Source organism: Equus quagga, chromosome 8 (genome assembly GCF_021613505.1).
Source record: "Equus quagga isolate Etosha38 chromosome 8, UCLA_HA_Equagga_1.0, whole genome shotgun sequence".
In the NCBI taxonomy this organism is placed as follows: domain Eukaryota; kingdom Metazoa; phylum Chordata; class Mammalia; order Perissodactyla; family Equidae; genus Equus; species Equus quagga.
This window is the reverse complement of record NC_060274.1, coordinates 28,442,677-28,455,917: the sequence shown is the minus strand read 5'-3', so window position 1 is coordinate 28,455,917 and position 13,241 is coordinate 28,442,677. Positions and strand designations below refer to the sequence as shown.

Sequence of the window (13,241 nt, the reverse complement as noted above, 5' to 3'; positions counted from 1 at the left end):
AACAGAAGCATTTGCCTTGTCTCTTACGTTTTCCAACTATCTTACCCTCCTTAGATTTTTCTTTTTGTTTGTTATGATTCAGGATTAATATGCTTTTATTTTTATAATATTAAACAAGAGGAACCATCATTAAACAAATAAAGATTAGATTATTGACTTCTCTAAAATGTGTCTAACAAACAGGGCTTAGAATCCTGTGGCACACCTAAATGGCACCCAGCCCAATTTTCCATGGTATATGCACATAACAGAGGTCAAATGTCCTATTTCAGCTGCCAGCTGATCAACAGTATAAGGGCTGTCAACATGGCACCACCATTCTGAAAATTTTCTGATGATATCCTTTACATGTGAAACTAAAGAAGCAAGAGTTGTTTTGTCATTAAGTGTTCAAGGCAGAATCACTTCATTTCCAGGGTCCAAAGAGTGAGCATCCTAAGCCCTTCACAGCATGTTCTTTTCTTGTGTCTATTTTTCTCACAGCACTAAAGCTTCCTTCAATTTATCGGAAGATTGCCTTACAGATATTAATAATGGCTACCAATTTTGAGTGATTCCATGTGTCATGTCCTATTCTAAGCACTTTATATGTAATAACTCATCTGATAAAATGTTTGGTCAAAGTAGACAAAGACAAGGCTTAAGTAATTCTCTAAAGGGAGCATAAAAGATAATAGAGGAACCTACCATCATTGCAGCAAACCTTATGCCTCCGTAGTAATCAATGTAAGCAAATCAGTGCTGCACAGAAAAATTCATCCAACTTTTCGGTCAGCAAGTTGAATATTTACCATATATCAGGTAATGAACTTGAGGATTTACCAGTGATCAAGTCAGACACAGGCTCTGACCTCAGAGGGCTTACAGTTAGGTGCGGGGAAGCGGGGGAGGGCAAATAACAAGAGTTTACAGTTCATCTCGGGGAGGGTACTCATAAAAATAAACACCTTTTATAAAAAGCAGATGGTTTCCTGACAAACCAAAGCCTCGGTTCCCTTAGGAGTCGGAACTGGATGAATTTGACATTGTCTATAAGAACACATATGCCAATAGAGACACCAGAATCCGGTAAATCTTTGTATCTATTTGGATACTTTTGGTTCATTTATAAGCGAGGGGATTGGTGATCCTGGCACCACACCTAAAAAGTTAAAATGATAAAACTTGAATGCATTTAGATAATACCTTTATTTCAAACATGTCTAACTTAAGCTGAACAGTTTTCACTAATATACTGACATCCAACCACCTCCTCCACGGAATAGATACAAAAAGATAATGTTAACCCCATAATCTCCAGTTCATTTCCATTAAACTTAAGTAATCAGCTTTCAGATTTTAAAATGCCAACTTCATATCCAGTAATGGGACTCTAATGTAACACACCTGGTGTTATAAAGTCTGGTGTGGTTCTGCTCTCTGCCCTTAGGCTGAGTGGAGGCCCCACTCACTCTTTCCTTTAGCTCTAGAAGGGCCGATGAAAGGGCACTGCAAATTAACGTAAAGCTTTTATGCAGAATAACTTAAAAATAATAGTGATAAAAGTATATTTAAGTGCATTGGCTTCCATGACATTAACAGGCACAATGGTCATGAATATCGTAACTCAACAACTGTGTGACTTATCCAAACGGATACCAACGCGGAAACTAGAAAAAAAAACCAAAGTAGCAAACTTTGTTATATCTGTGCTAAAATGGGAATAAAGTTCTTAATCCTGGGGCAGAGATGAGAACCAGGATAGGATTTGTGTAGTGGTTATCCCTTCTCAAGTGAGCTTTTCTCTAGACTGTGATTTTAAATGAAGAGGGAAAAGCATTTACAAAAAGAGAAAAGATAGAAATGTGCAAAAAAGGGTACTGCAATAGCATTTATTTGGGTTACAAAGGCCTCTTTTTAAAAACTCAATGAGTTATTGATGAATCATAGCATAATTTTAAGAATTGGTGCAACAAATTGTTTTTTAATCCTTTTGCGTGGTTTGTTGTGTAGCCAAAATCAAGTATTTGTCAGCTGTGGCATCTGCATCACCTGTACATCATGGGAAAGGAGGACAGTGGATAGGAAGTGTTTAATGCGGCTCTCGCCCTCCCTGTGAGATCTCCTGTTATTGATCTGAAAGACGCATCACTAGCAGTGGAGATATTAGGTATCTGAACAAAATGAAGTGAGGTTTTGAAACTGAGGTGTGTTTGGCAAGAATCAAGAGTAAATATATTGACAAGCTAAACAAGCACAGCTTATTTCTTCCCTACTGGAGATATTTCTAGCCAGGTCAGCTGGCTAGAAATTCAGTTCTATTTTCTGACTTTTATAGAGTGCAAGATGTATTTTTGCAGCATCTAAAGCTCATAAATGTCTAAAAAGGCAAAAGTGATGTTAATATCAAAGGACCATTTAGAAAGTTCTTTAGATGGGTCTGAGTCTGAATATTTTGCTAGATCTTAAAAATTGAATTCCTGCAACCTGTTCCTTTATTTTTATTGGAAAAGTAGAGCTGGAGACCGGGTGATCTGACTGCCCATCATCTCGGGATGTGGCATTATGATTCACTATTAGTTATTCATAACATGATAGACAACTGGAAGGTGAAACGTTGTCAACACTTCTATGCCAGAAGATTGTGAGTAAAAGCTCATGAAAGCAAAAGATAATTTTCTCAGGGAAGTTTGAACAAACTCAAGAAATTCAGAAACAAAGAAGACACAGGAAGGGTACTGTGGTAGACAAAAGATTACTAGAAATTTTTTGCCACTTCTCCCATCAAAAAGTGGTGCCTAGTTTCCCTCGTCTTGAACCTGGGCTGACCTGTGACTTGCTTTGATCAGGAGGAGGGGGTGGAATTGATGCTGTGCTGGTTCCAGGATAGGGCTTAAGAGTTCTGACAGCTTCCTCTTTGCTCCCTTGGAACCCTAAGCCACCATGGAGAGCAGTTCCGCCACCCTGTTGTGGAGACCATGTGGAGAGAGGTGCCTTGCCAGCCCTCCGGAGTCCCATCCATCCTAGCTGAGGCATCAACTGTGAGTGAAGACACCTTCCACATCCCAGCCTCAGTAGACCTTCTAGACGTCTGCAGCTGCCTGAGAGTCCCAAAGCAAGCCTAGTAGACGGGAACCACCCAGTTGATCCCAGGGGAGAATGTGGAATTGGAAGTATTTGATTGTTCTTTTGAATCACTGAGTTTTGGTGTGGTTTGCCATGCAGCAATAGAAAACTAAACAGATACCTCAAATAATAGAAAAATTACATTTCTCTGATTAGTTCCTTTGCTTCTGGCAATTGACAGAACCATCGAAATGGGCTGCAACACCTAAACGTGCACACTTGGCTGTGGAGGAGGGTAGTGATGAAGAGCCTGCTGATGCACTAGGAAGTTTTTATAAGGCAGCCAGTCAGAAAGAGAACAGTCATGGGGTAAGACCAACACGGTGTGTGCTCAAAAGTCAAAAGGAAGCGCTGCTCTGGATATAAGTTGATTGTGAAGTGGTTGGAAAACAAGACACAGACGACATTTTTGAATTATTTCTTAGGCTTTCTCATACATATACCTCTTTCTCAGGAGATGTCTAATTAACAACCATGAAATTTTATGTAACAGCTATGGAGCTAACAATGGTTAGGGAGAATCAAAGGACATTGGGGTGGGAAACCATTGGGTGACCATTAACTGGAGAATCAGTACTGAAGGATCAGCCCGAGGAGGGGCAAGGACTGTCACATTGAGAGTAGGACTGTCACCTGCCACGAGCACTCATGGCCTCAGGGTAATCTTTGCTGTTCCCTAGAGAGCAACAGGGTAGCTCAAATTTCAGATAATGCAGTCGTGGGATAGAGTATCCCAAAACAGTGTTAAAATCTCTGAATAATGAGAAATTGCTCATAGTTTAATATCCTAGATTGTCATGAAAGATAAACATAAGGATTAATTAGCTTTGTTCTACTGGGTAGATGGCCATAGTCTCTACTCCAGGAGTTAGTCTCCAGGAATGTTCATAAATACTCCTTCAAAGCAATTCTGAGCAAAGGCAACTGAGAGACAGAGCATGGGATGGAGAACGCCTGCTAAGCTGGACAGTAGGGAGGAAAGGAGTCTTCTTGCTATCACTCCATGCAGTGGTTCTCAGACTGCAGCGGGCATAATAATCCAGATTCTAAGACTTCCAGTTCAAGAAGACAGTCTGAACACACATAACCATCCCCACAAACAAAGACTTTAAAACGAATAAACCCACAGCAATACGGAAAACCTGAGAGAAGCCATTATCTGACAGAGAGCGGCCGTTATAAGACAAGACAGCTCAAGAAGATTTTAGAATGTGCAGTGTGAGTAAAAACATGACAACTGATGTATCGTGGCTTTGGAAGGTATATTCTAGAGCCGGGGCTGGCAAACTATGACCCATGGAGCAAAACCTCTTGCTGCCTATCCTTGTAAACACAGTTTTATTGGAACACAGCCATAGCCATTTGGTCTATGTGGTCTGTGACTGCTTTTGTGATGACAGTTAAACAGCTGTGACAGAGACCACCTGGCCCACAAAGCCTAAAACATTTACTATTTGACCTTTTACAGAAAGAGTTTGCTGATTCCTGTTCTAGTGTGTTCTTGAGAGTGAGGGAAACACCAACAAGAAGGACCGACTCTCAGTTGCCCTGCAGAACCCCAGAAAGGCTTGGGATTAGGAAATATCCGATACAAGGATCTCGAAGGATGAATGTCCTGCTACACCTGCGCGCAGAACTCCCACCTGCTACCCAAGTCAGAGAACGAGGGCGTCTCCCCCTAAAATGGCCCCATTAAACAGACTTTCATATTCTCTTCCTGCCTAATAACCCCAGGTAAAATTTGACCAGTCTTCAAATGCTACCACTAATGCATAACTTTTCAGTGTTTCATTTTTAAACAAGAGAAATCGAGGACCACAAGACATAAGGGAACTATGCTCTGGTAAAATGAGCATCCACCAAAAAAAGCAGATCTGGATCTGGATAATGGTGGACTCTGTTTGGAAGAGACATAATGGAAAATCCCCAAGGGTCAGCTGTGCCACCAGCCCAGAGGTTGGTGGAGGAGGAGGAGGAGTAGAAGGACAAAACATGCCTAGAAAAAAGGAGACCCTTTGAGGACTAATGTGGTGGTGATTTTGGAGGAAAAAAAAAAAAGAATTATTTTAAGAAAGACACTGCAAGAAAGAGAGAAAGACAAAATGAAATTTCACAAAAACACTTAAGGGGAAAATGTACTAATGGTATACCACTGGGGTCAGTGAACAAATTTACAAAGCCGTGATAATGCAAAAACTGTACCAATACTACTAAAATTAGTCGTAAAACTCTATTGGGAGAATGTGGGAGGGCAGATGGTGCAGAAGAGAGCTAAAGCTCCCTTTCTTTCTAACAGGAAGTAAATGTAGGTCATGTCTAAAACTGTTAAATCAAGACAACAGCACAGACACATTAATTAGAGGTGTGAAGGTAGCTACTAAAAGGAACACCCCAAAGAATACAAACTGATCGAGTGTCTCTGGGATATGGGCTGGAGTGGGGGAGGGGAGGGGTTATTTTATGCATTATAAAGATTTTGATTTTTTTTTCCGATGTGCATGTATTGATTTGACAATTTTTAAAAGTGTATAAAACACATTCCTGAAAACCACTTTCAGAAATTTGGAGTCAGTAGGTCTAGATGTGCAGAATTCTGCATCTTTAAAAAGCTCCCTTAGTGATTCTGACAAAGTTAATCTTGTGCCCCTACTTTTAGAAACACAAAGAGGTAGCAACCAGTGAGAGAGCAGTAACATCCGTCTGCTCCAGTGGAGAAAAATGCCAGGGGCTATAGAATGTTAGGATGGCGGTCTCCCAGCTAGTTTCTTGCCATTTTACTAATAAAACGGACACATCAGAAGAAGGCAAATAGAAACTAATAGGTTGTGCGTGACCTCATCATTCAACCCCTGTCTATAGGAGAACTTCATGGATAGGTCAGCTTTTCTCCCTCTTAGATTTGTTGAAAAGCACAAGCCTCGATTCAAAATTTAGCCTGGGGATAAACATGAACCATCATGTAACGAGGGAAGCTTTTTAACTGAAGGATGTTAGATTAACTCCCTTTCAGACTCTATGGTTCTATGTAAGCCATGTTACATTAATCTTGATTTTTAAAACAGTTTAAAGAGTGTTATCAAGATCTCTGGTGCCCGCAAACAATTGCCGGGAGGTGTGGAATACTTGAGAAAGAGCAAATTCCTGCCCGCCCTTGTTTTTATTGTGCAGGGCCCTAGGTCAACTTTTTAGTAGAGTGGACTTTTCTTTGTGTCCACACAAATTATTGACACCTCTTTGCCTAAATTAGGGATAGCCTAGAGCTAGAAAAGTTGATTAAAATATTTTCATGCTAATTTCAATGTCAAATGAGACTGCTCACCTTTTAAATACCAACAATTTATTGTTTATATCTGTTATTTTCACTAATTCTTGAGGTTCTTTTATAAATGAAACCACAATAAAAAAGGAAGTTAATTTTGTCGCTAACAGGTATTTGTCTTTTTAAATTTCATCCAGAAACTGGAAAGCTGATTTGTTTTTGCTTCAATGGTAAGCTATTGGTCCAATTAGCATGGACTAAGCTACACTGTAAAAGTGGACTTCAGCCAATTCAAATTTCACTTCTTAATTTCTAAGAGTAACCACCCATGTATGCATCCATCCACCCATCCATCCATCCATCCATCCATCCACCCATCCATCCACCCACCCATCCATCTACCCACCCACCCACCCATCCATCCATCCATCTACCCATCTACCCATCCACCCAGCCATCTATCCATCCACCCACATATCCATCCATGCATCCATCCATCCACCCACCCATCCACCCACCCATCCATCCACCCATCCACCCATCCACCCATCCATCCATCCACACATCCATCCATCCACCCACCCACCCACCCATCCATCCACCCCCCCACCCATCCATCCATACAACTACTCTTCCATCCATCCATGCATCCAACAAGTACTTATCAAGCACTGGCTGTTTGCCTGGCATTGTTTAGGCTCTAGGGATACACAAGTAAAGAAAACATCAGTCACAGAGTAAACCTCTATGCCTAATTATTTGAAAACTTATAAGAAAGGTTTTATACATAGGTATGTGTGCATTTATGATATCTGTTTTTTATTTGAGGATATATCACTATTCACTGTTCTTCGATGTTTGCTACAAGTCTAAATAGTTCATCCTTACCAGTTAGGATTATCGTTTTATTTGATACTTCACATCAATGCCCACTGAAGGTGAATATTAACACACAGTGTGACAGTATATAAATCTTTTTCTAGGAATTCCCCTCTACTTTGCCTTTGCATATGCTGTTCCCTCTACCTATAGCTTTCCTCACTGTCCACCTAGCACACACTCACTCATCATTCAAAACTCTGTCAAGCATCATCTCCTCTATGAGGCCTTCCTAAGCACTTCCCAATAGAATTGATCCCCCTTTCTTCTGGACTATTTCTGGACTTTGCACAGATTTTTATTATTGCATTGATACAAATATTCATTATCATGTCACTCATTATTTGTATACTGGAAGCTTCTTAAGGATGGAAATATGTGTCTCTTCATTTTTGCATCCCTAACAATTAGCAGAATGGCTAGCATATCTGGATATTCGTTAAATATTAGCAGAACTGAACTGGGGAGCCATTCCCTCTCGTACAACCTGTGGAACGCCACAGAAATATGTGTACATTTTATTTTAAATGATCTCACATTGAAAAATAAACATTTAAATATTTTTGAATATTTAATAAGCAGTAGATTTCAATGATTTCTTAAATTCTTTTCTGATGAGAGAAATTATCATCCCTATAAAAGTCTAATGAAATGATATAGTGAGGAACACACTCTTTTCTTTTTTTAATTTCTGTTGCTTGCTCCCCCCACTCTCCTGACGTTGTGCCAACATCACAGTTATTATAGACTCATCCTATTCAGAGTACTGCATTACGATCACTTGTTTATGTAGCTGAGGCCCCTCCTAGATGTCAACTGCTTGAGAGCTGGGCCCCTGTCATGTCCCTCTTTGTAGCCCTGGTATTCTGCAATGACCGTGAAAGGCAGGAGCTTGACAAGTGTTTGTGGTATTAATAAATAGAGGAATAAACAGGAGATGGTGAATAGAATTAAATCCTAGGTTCTTCTTCCTATATTAGGTCTTGTTTTGTGATTATCTTAAAAGAAGAAAATCTGCTAAATTCTAAAGAAGAAATTTTGTTGTTGAATAAGGCTGGCTTAGACTGTGCGGGCGTGGCAAACTAGGAAAATGAGTAAGAAGGGGAAAAGCTTTGCTGTGCCAATCTTTTTATGTTATTTTGTCTTTTACGTTTATACTAAAAGAAGTCCTTTATAGTTTTGAAATATGGAATAGTGGGTTGGATCAGAGAAAAGATAACTGGATTCTTTATTATGAAAAGAAATATGTTTGCTAAATATTTCACTGAAATTCAAAAGCTTTGGGGACGCTTTTCTCTTTGCTATGGATGGTATTAATTACATAATTTCCTCTTATTCTAGTGATAGGCAATAGAACGATTTTTAGTTGAGTGATTTGATGTTTTTGTGTGATTTTTTTGGCAACACGAAGGTGTGGATGCTTAGTAAAATATCACCAGAGAACAGGAGAGTTGGACATTCTCTAACTTACTCTTGCAGAGAATTATGTACACGTAATTTTTACATTAGTGTTTGGAAAACACTTTTAAGGAGATATCTACTAAATGTACTATTACTCACTAGTGAGTGGCAGTGACAAACATGCTCATTAGGAGACCTTAAAAAGAGGTTATTTCTACAGGAAACTTTAGTTCCTGGCAATATAGCACTGGTGATTTTTTAAATTAAAAATGTCAGACAAAGACTTCAATTTTGTTGCTTCTTCATACATAAACCACTTTAAAATCCATGGAATAACAATTCGTAAATCTACAGACAACACAAATAGCATGACTTTTCCTCACAAGTAACTCTCTAATTTTTGTATCTATTGGGATCCACCTACTTTAGCCAGCCGATATAAATGAAATCAGTGTTATGAAGAATGTGAAGTGATGACATAGTTCTTTGGAGAAAAGAGTTGCTGTACTTTATAATACCCCTCCTCAGGCATTTCAAAAACAGCCCTACACAATTCTTGAGTCAGTATTGTAAATACTAAACTTGATTGCTTTTTTTTCAGATAAGGAAACTAGTATGTACAAATTATAGGACTAATTCAAGGGCATGGGCCAGGTAGGAGAGTTTAAAATCAGACTGCAAAATCAAACTTAGTTCATTACTTTTTCCTCTACCTCTGTGTATCTTTCATATTTTATATTTTCTTGGCCTGACAATTTGCTTCTGCATTACCATGTTAAATGAATTTGGATTATAATTTGATAGATGTCCAAGTAACTGCATATGAAAATTAATTCATAAGGACTAGAGAAAAAACTTTATATATTAAAACATTGTATTAAATATAAAGATGAATAGCATTTAAAGATTTTTTTCTATGAGATGAGCGTGCATATTTAAATATCTAACCTGGGCAATTCAGCATGAGAATATTACAAGATTAATACAGATTTTAAAATATCAGTGGCTGAATACAAGCTAGAAAAGTATGAAATGTTAATCACATCCCTAAGAAGGAACTCTAGAAGGAAATTAGAAAAGTGCCAATCTCAAGAGTCCATTGAATCCAGCAAACAGAAGGGGCAGCCTGAAAAATGAGACAAAAATGATATTTAAAGCTGTTTCTAAAATATTTCAGTTTAATGCTCTTAAACTTAGGGGAAACGAAATTCGTGGTTTTCGTAAAGTGAAGTGATCTTTGACCTTCAAATTAAAAACACAGAAAGAAGCTCCTCATCTTTGCCTCAGAAAATAAGGTTGTTGCAAAACCATTTTCCGAAGCCTCATGGCACTTACCTGTCTCCATCTTTCCGTCCTGTGCGGCGGGCCCGTCTGGAATGACGCTCTTAACCTGCAGGAACTCATCAGGCTCGTCGCCACCAATGATGGTAAATCCAAAACCCATGTTGCTCTTTTTTAGGGTGGTGCTGAGGAAAGTTCCCTTCAACTGGGATGCATCCCGGGTGAAGAGTGGTTTTTCTACATCGGCCAATAGAAGTTAAAAAAGAAAAAGCACGTTTAAGGTAGGTTCTCACACAGCGGGAAGCCAGCCACCGAGCAGCAATCCTGGGGTAAAGGTGGGGGTCTCCTACGGTCAATGCAAGCAGGCGGTGACTACAGGAGCAAAACTCTCAGTACTTCCTACAAATGCGGAGCAGTCCCAAGCATCCAGGGAAAGTGACAAAGCTGCTCGGTTTGGAGAGAGACTTTTTGTCAAGTGAAGGTTTCCATTCACGAAAGCAGCACTTCTTGTGCTTAAACAGGGCTGAATCAACAGGGTGGTGCAGCCCTCAGATAAATAGAAGCCCCAAATCCTCCAGATGCATCTCGATACATCTCCTGTTCTACAAGGGTCCAGGCAGGAGGTGTGCATGAGTGATGGGTCCTGCACAAAGCCTTGAGGGGATAAGACTAGAAAACCAAAATGGACTATATTGTTTTAAAAAGAATAGGAGCCGTGGAATGTTACCACTTATTCAAATGTCTAAATTTGTTAGAAAGAGTACCTGGATGTGGGACGGAGTTAACTTTTGCTTATATTGTGAGATGCTATAAAGATAACCAGATAAAGCAATTTCTACTGACCCGATAGTGTTTAGTATCCTCTAAAATGTGAGCAAAAGGCAAGCCAGTATTTCTAGATATAATTATGAATGTAAAGGTAACACATTTTGTAACAATATGTTGACACATTCAAATAATATACCCAAACCATCTAAACAGAACTTGAACCCACTCATATAGGTTTGACCACTAAGGTGTTATATAATATGCTTTTCCAGCTATGATCTATAATAAATATATTCCTAAGCATATTAAAAACTTTAAAAATAATAGTCATATATCTGCTTTAAATAAATAATATTTGCCTTAAATGCTAACTCAGTTGAGAACTTTATACATATTTTTAATTGCTACCTTTTGAGTGATCTGATTTGATATTTGTAACAACCAGACTGTACATGATGTTAAGCATTTTGTATGATACTTTTGTGGTTGCTACATTTTGGGTGATATGTAATCAGCAAACTATAAAATCGTGAGTCATTCTTTTAGAATTTTACTCTATTTACATATTACATTACACATTACATCTTTATTAAAAATAGAGAATGTTTCTTTAAAATATAAATGAAATCCACATATGACCTTGTCACCCACGTTTCCTTTATGAAAGTAACGACCTTTACATTCATGGTGACTGTGCTGGAGACGTGTGGGGTGAAAATCATCAGCAGGCAAATCGAGGCCTCCCGATGACAAAAGCCTTGTTCGTGCTTTTGTAGGTGAGTGAGAGCACACAGAGACGTGAAAAGTCTGTGCAGCAACTTATCCCACTACATGGCTCCCAGGCACGGTCAGGTGCAGCCGGCAGCCCGGCGTACCGCTGGGCCAGGGCCTCCCGGCCTGGTCACGCTGATGACAAGACAAGTCATTCACGCTGTGCGACCTCCCTGGGGCAGCGCGGCGGCAGGCGGATTTGGGCCTAGGTAATGTTGATGAGGAGCTGTCTACTGGCACAAAGAAGAACAAGCCTCATTCTTGCGCTTGGTCTTTTGAGGACAAACTCATGCGTCTCTACGAATCTCTGCAGTTCACAGTACCACTGTCCAAACCCATTAATCTCCACCTGGCAACGTGCTGCAAATTCCCATAACCTCCTGCCCCGGGCTTTAACTTAATCCGTGGTTGCTAAATGCATTAGTTGAGAAACAGCAAACACCCTGCTAAAGCTCATGGAAGGGCTTGGGGAAAGCAAATCAATTATTTGAAATAGCCCAAGCTAAAGGCATGTCTGGAAGAGCCAGCAGTCTGATCGACAACTGATCCCTTTGAAACTGCATATTGACGTGGTACCCACCTCGGAAACCTGGGGCCTGCAGGGGCTTGCCTCCAAGTTCTGTGTGGGGCATGTTATGCTGCTGTAGCTTTCTTTTTGCTTCCAGGACAGGGTTTTCAAACTGTGTTCTTCTATTTATGTGGCTGAAAAACAAAATTTCAAATTAGGATAACAGTGGGGCAAAGTCGTTTAAGAGAGTATATGAATAGTTCGACAGAGAGCAGCCATTAAGGAACATCTTACGTGATGACAGTCAAGCGCCTCACCGGGCCTGAGGTCAGGCCTCTACTGGGGCTGACCTGTGCACAATTCACATTTCTGTGATGAGAGCAGAGTTCTCAGTGGCTCTATCATATGTTATCGTATTTAAATTATGCATCATTCAGCCAAAAGAACTAGAATGTACACTTGCTTTCTGGTCTACTGTGTTAGTTTGAGATGAGTTTGATACATTGAAATAAATTAGCAACAGATAAAATATATACTGAATGGTGTTGAAGAAAACAGCATCATTCAAGCTTTGCAGAGTTCTTGTATCCATCAAGATAAGTGTAAGGTAAATTCACTGATTACTCTTATAGCAACCAGAGTTCACATCTTTTAGAGTCAGACAGACCTGGATCGAAGGAGGAAAGACTCCCAAGGATATTTATGGAAGTTACAGAAAACCTATGTAGGATGGCTCGTATTGAGATCAATTGAAAGTACAGTATGCACGTTATTTGAGTGCGACATAAACACGTAGATATCAGACACAGAGTGGCTTGAGGCACCTGTGGATCAGGTAAATCGAGGGCTTACAGTACGTGAATTCCTTACAGTATCCTTGTCCGAGGACAGGGTAGGCACCACCAACCCTGCTCAGTGGCTCTTTCTCTAGGATATAAATGCCCCACGAGAAGGCTGGCACATACACTGATTTTGGTTCTTTGTACGAACAGAAATAGGATTCTGGTATGAAGACGTGAAGGGGAGAGAAGGGTTGGAAGAGGAAGGATGAATTACTGAGTACTTAACTCTGCCAGACACCAGATACAAATGTTCTCAGTTAAGCCTCACGGCGACAGTCTCGAATCCTAATTATCCCCATTTTAAAGGCAATGAGTGAGACTGATACACGGGAGGTCGAATGACACTCTAAATCACATACCTAGCAAGTAAAAAGGCTGGGATTTGGCCATGTCTATCTCTAAAATGCACCTCTGATCTACATACCTT

At 39.9% G+C, this 13,241-nt stretch overlaps 1 protein-coding gene across 2 annotated transcripts in view; it reads right to left on the bottom strand.

The window, feature by feature from the left end:
• The window catches only part of MAGI2 (membrane associated guanylate kinase, WW and PDZ domain containing 2), a 1,189,042-nt gene that overhangs the window by 215,507 nt on the left and 960,294 nt on the right, over nucleotides 1-13,241 (bottom strand). For both annotated transcript variants that reach the window (XM_046668813.1, XM_046668814.1), the window contains exons 8-9: nucleotides 12,045-12,166; nucleotides 9,980-10,162 (exon numbers count right to left, since the gene is read on the bottom strand). In XM_046668813.1, coding sequence (XP_046524769.1) covers nucleotides 9,980-10,162; nucleotides 12,045-12,166 — 305 coding nt within the window. The remainder of the gene's footprint in view (nucleotides 1-9,979; nucleotides 10,163-12,044; nucleotides 12,167-13,241) is intronic.